The sequence below is a fragment of the Microtus ochrogaster genome, chromosome 18, assembly GCF_000317375.1.
Source record: "Microtus ochrogaster isolate Prairie Vole_2 chromosome 18, MicOch1.0, whole genome shotgun sequence".
Classification (NCBI taxonomy): Eukaryota; Metazoa; Chordata; class Mammalia; order Rodentia; family Cricetidae; genus Microtus; species Microtus ochrogaster.
Genome location: NC_022020.1, coordinates 43,069,451 through 43,074,815, shown reverse-complemented (window position 1 = coordinate 43,074,815; position 5,365 = coordinate 43,069,451). Strand labels below are relative to the sequence as shown.

Below are 5,365 nucleotides of genomic sequence, written 5' to 3'. Positions count from 1 at the left end.
AGACAGGGTTTCTCTGTGGCTTTGGAGCCTGTCCTGGAACTAGCTCTGTAGACCAGGCTGGTCTCGAACTCACAGAGATCTGCCTTCCTCTGCCTCCCGAGTGCTGGGATTAAAGGCGTGCGCCACCATCGCCCGGCTTAAACCTATATTCTAAAAGTATTTCTTGAAAGGTTGCTTCAATCTGAAATGTAAGAACGTCATAAGTGATGGGTCACATTGGCAGGAGGAAAGCCTTATGTCCCAACAGCAGCATGATGAAACTACCATGACTCAACACACTCAGACACACAACAGAAGAGCACTAAGCAGGTATTTTGTTGTTGTTCTCTTTTCTAAGATGGAAAACAATCACCAAAACCTCTTATCAAGCTGGATACAGTGGCACATACCTACAATCCCAGTACTTGGAGTATAAGGCAGGAAGATCGGGCAGTCTGAAGCCTGCCCAGGTACCCAGCAAGTTTGAGGACTACACTACACGTACACGTGAATGTCTTCATTTATTCCTCCACATAAAAGCTATCAGCACTGCCTAGAAGAAAAGATTCCCTCTGCCCTGATAAAGTAGAACCTAGCTGGAGCTTGTTTACTAGGGCAGTAGGCTCCTAGAAACCCCAAGGATGGCAGCTTAGAACCCACCAACCTGAAGGCACTTATAGGGAAGGAGTAAAAATAGCAGAGAAACAAGGAAAAGACTGAAAATGGGTCAGGACCTAGACCTGATTCAAGTCCCCAGACCTACCACTACTTAACCACAGTCAGTCTCTGCCTCCTAGGCTATAAAACAAAGATCAGCCTCAAGAGAAGTGAAGCCAAATGCAAGCACCATCTGATGAGGAGTGGTGAGTGGCTGGTATCGATCAACTCATCGAAGGAGCACAATGGCCCATGTCCAGAAGCTACCAGTTAATGTTGCCCCAAAGTTCCATGGTGAAAATCCTATTCTCCAACATGGCAGAACTAAGAGAGATCTTTGTGTTGATTCCTCCCAACGAGAGTTAGTACTTTTATAAAACAGGCTCTCAGTAGTGTGTGTATTTGCACATGGCACAGCCTGGTCTAAAGAGATGGGAACAGTCTCAGCATTCAGTCCTCCCTGGTCTTAGCCTTCCCACCCTGAACCTATGCACCGAGCTCGGTGAGTGAGTGACACGCTCAACAAGCAACCATGAAGACCCGAGATGGGGGTTGCGTGTGTGCACAAACGTGTGCACAGTTTATAACATTCTGTTGGGCAGCCCAAGAGGACTGACGCAGATGGTGCAACAGAGAACAAATTCCTCAAAGAACATTTTCAACAAGAGTTGGGTATGAAAGAATCCTGGGAAGGAAGAGAAAAACCCTTTGGTATCCTGACGCCTCTAGGCAAGTCATTAAACTCGCTGTGGTCTGTGGCTTGATCATTGCTAGATGAAAAGTTCAAACTCCTAGCAGGACAAACTCCAGACTAATTCTGAGATAATGGAAAGCTTTATGACACGAGTAATAAAGATCACAGGCAGCCACATAAAAATCCGTTTTGGCTATTTATTGCCCTATTTCAGGTGACTGCTTTCTGTTCCACTTTTCAAAGCTCACAATAAATGCTTTTATACCTCTAAGAAGATTTTGGTAAGAAAGAAAGAAAGAGAGAGAGAGAGAGAGAGAGAGAGAGAGAGAGAGAGAGAGAGAGAAAGAAAGAAAGAAAAGTTTGCTCAATAAATAGCATAAAGTTTAAACAAGTTTCTCTGCTCAGGAAAGGAAAGAAAACAAAAGCTGGAATTACTTCCCACATAACTAAAGAGAGCAGCAATGTTTGTTGAATCCACGTGATTCCACGTGTCAGCTTTATTTACCCAGCATCGATCTGTGTGAAACTGACTCAGAGCCACATCCCGGCCTACATTCACTTCACCTGGAGCCATGCCACCACAGCAGCTTCCCATCAACAAACAGAAATGCAGTCACCTGTCACTGAGCTTTATGGGTAAGTTGAGGCCAGTGGCTGGCTTACTAATGGATGCAGAGATTCATAACCATTAAGTAATTTCAACTGCAAGGGGGGAAAAAAGGCATTTCACCCACAATTTTGTTTTCTTTCATTTTGTTTTCAAAGTGTGAAGAGAAGAAGAGAGTGGGAGCAGGGCCCCAGAGGTGAGACAGAGCACTATCGTGGCACACCATTGGTGTGTGTGTGCAGAGTGGGAGCAGGGCCCCAGAGGTGAGACAGAGCACTATCGTGGCACACCATTGGTGTGTGTGTGCAGAGAGTGGGAGCAGGGCCGCAGAGGTGAGACAGAGCACTGTCTCAGCACACCAGTGGTGTGTGTGTGCAGAGAGGGATCCAGAGGTCGCCACATAACCCCCTAATTAATTAGGAATAAGGTGTTGTTCAGGTGTTTTGAGAAGGAGATGGGATTTTGAGACAGATCTCATTGCATAGCCCAGGCTGGCCATGCATTCACTATCTAGCCCAGGCCGGCCTTGAATTTGCAGTCCTCGTACCTCAAGTCTCTCAGGTGCCGGGACTGCTGGTGTGCACCAAGCTAGGCGATATTTATGTGATGACAGGTGGCCAGCCTTCCAGTGAACTTCCCACTCTGCCCCAGGCAGAGGCCTACTCACCTCTTTCTGCAGGTTAGAGAGCTGTGAGGAGAGGCTCTCGATCCTCATGCGGCTCTCCATCAGCTCCTCCCTGGCACTGTTGACCGTGGAAGTGTTCATCTCTGAGGACAGCCTGGCGTTCTCCAGCTGTAAGAGCAGGGAGCCTTCAGTCTTAATCAACAAATGAGGAAGCAGGACTCACCAAGGCACTTCCAACCTAAGCCCTGACGGTAACTGGCTGACGAAACAGGAAAATCGTGACTGGTCCGCTGACGCCATCACCAGACAACTGTCTTTTCTCACTGGCTTCTAAAGCTATGGATTTAAACAACTTCAACGAATCTAGTTCAGTATTCCACCGAACATTTACTGTCTAGGGTAGCACTAACAAACGACAATAAAAACTTGGCTGTACTGATATTTGTAAAGCAAACCATCCCAAACCCACCAAATCTAACACAGAATAGACTTTGTAACAGATAGACTCTTCCTTTCAGAAGCAAAAGTGGATCTCATAAAAACGCCTCCATCTCCAAATGACGCATGAGCCGTGTGCGTGCGTGTGCATGTGCACATGTGTTATAGAAAGGAATGAGGCCGGGCGATGGTGGCGCACGCCTTTAATCCCAGTACTCGGGAGGCAGAGGCAGGTGGATCTCTGTGAGTTCGAGACCAGCCTGGTCTACAAGAGCTAGTTCCAGGACAGGCTCCAAAGCCACAGAGAAACCCTGTCTCGAAAAACCAAAAAAAAAAAAAAAGAAAGGAATGAGAACTAGAGATGGGAAAGTGTTTCAGTATTTCTTCTCTAATCCAGTCTGTGGGGCTCTTCCGCTCTTCAACTGTCTAGCTCAATGCCAGCACTCAGCAAGTGTGGGGTGGCTTCAACTCGCTTCATTAGATGGCCAGCACTAACATGATCAGTGTGAGGCAGAGCAGTGGAAATTATTCTAAATGACTGTGTTGATTGTCTAACTCTGCCTCGAACTAATATTTTTCATTTAGTCACATAACATTTAACATAAGAGAAAAATCATTTGCAAACAAAACCAAGACATGTCATGTGATGTGTTCATGAATGTGGGCTGTCTGCACACTTCTAAAATGAACACTGTCTGAGTTCCCATTGTCCTTTCTATAAAACAGAACAGGCACCCAAAGGAGCAACACATCTACATACACTGGCAATGTGGGTATCAGAAGCCGCAGCAGTGCAAAGGCTCCAGAAGTACTTGGGACTGCACGGTATTTAAGATGCTTCAGGCTTAACTGCTCTGATGTGACATGAGTGGTCACCGACACAAACATAACCTTTTACTTCTAGTAATACTGGAATAACCCATTTCCATCTACATCTTAGAAGCACTTAGTCTATATGAAGGCACACTAAAAATATATTCATTATGTTTATTCCTCAATAAGAGAATCATTTCTTCTATTTTTTTTAAGAATTATTATGTACACAGTGCTATACAGTATTCTGCCTGCAAGCATACCTGCCAGAAAAAGACACCAGACCTCATTACAGATGGTTGTGAGCCATCATGTGGTTGCTGGGAATTGAACTCAGGACCTTTGGAAGAGCAGTCAGTGCTCTTAACCTCTGAATCATCTCTCTAGCTCCTTCTTTTTTTCTAATTAAAGTTTCTCTAAAATTTTTCTTGCATTATTTTATGTGTATGGGTATTTTGTTTGCATGTATACTTGTACGCCACACTGAATACAAAGGGAAAGTACTGTATCCAGTGGGACTACAGTTATAGACAGTTACAAGCTGCCATGTGGGTGCTGGGAATTGATTTCATGCCCCAGAAGAGCAAGCAGCCCGAGCGCCTAACCACTGAGCCATCTCTCCAGACCCTCGTTCTGGTTTCTAAAAAGGATTACTGCGGATGAAGAGAGCTCAGCAGTTAAGAGTTCTGGCTGCTCACCAAGGACCCAGGTTCAATTTCCAGCACACACATGGTAGCTCACAACCTTCTATAATTGTAATTCCATGGGATCCAATGCCCTCTTCTGGTATGCAGATGTACAAACAAAACACCTATACACATAAAATAGATAAATAAAACTTAAAAGAAAAACCTAGAACAAAAGAAATAAGTCGCCTTCTTCAGGACAACTGAGGTGCAAACGAAGCCGCAGCGCTCACCTTGGCGTGGTAGGTCTGCTCCAGCTCCTCCTTGTACAGCCTCACTTGAGCATCGTGCTGCTCTCTCATCTCATGCAGAGCCTGAGCCAGCTTGTACTCATATTCAATCTGGCGCCCAGAGTCCACCTCCACCAAACGTGTTTCATGCTTCCGTCTTGTCTCGTTGATCTCCTGCAGGGAGAGGTAAGGTAAAACCAAATTGCTTACAAGGGCCACACCAGCACCAGTCTGAGAAACCCCATAACCTCAGAACAGGCCCGCGGTCCCTGTGGCCTCTGTTTTCAGGTAAAACATCTCTGGGCATAACTAATGGCCTAACTACGTCCTAGGAACCTCCCAGCTCCTTTCAGGGGAACAGCTATTTCACTTCACTGATGGCAAGAAATGGTCTGATGGTTTACTAAAGCGCTACATAACTGTAGGGACCTAGACACAAACACTAAACGGGTTTGTGTTCCTAAGATGCTTTACTGGCAATCCTTCGGATACCTCTAAAAGACATGGGAAGTCAAATCTGAGAGGACAACCTCGGTGCGAGACTCCTTAGAATCTGCTGTTCCACCACTAGTAACAGTGTAGTAGGTCTTGTTCACAGTGCTATCCCTTGACTAACCCAATCCACTAAAGTAGTTC

The 5,365-nt window shown here is 45.6% G+C and overlaps 1 protein-coding gene across 1 annotated transcript in view; it reads right to left on the bottom strand.

Annotated features, from left to right (window-relative positions):
* The window catches only part of Lmnb1 (lamin B1), a 46,998-nt gene that overhangs the window by 17,251 nt on the left and 24,382 nt on the right, over positions 1–5,365 (bottom strand). Inside the window, exons 4-5 of the mRNA XM_005356122.2 lie at positions 4,733–4,903; positions 2,605–2,730 (exon numbers count right to left, since the gene is read on the bottom strand). Coding sequence (XP_005356179.1) covers positions 2,605–2,730; positions 4,733–4,903 — 297 coding nt within the window. The remainder of the gene's footprint in view (positions 1–2,604; positions 2,731–4,732; positions 4,904–5,365) is intronic.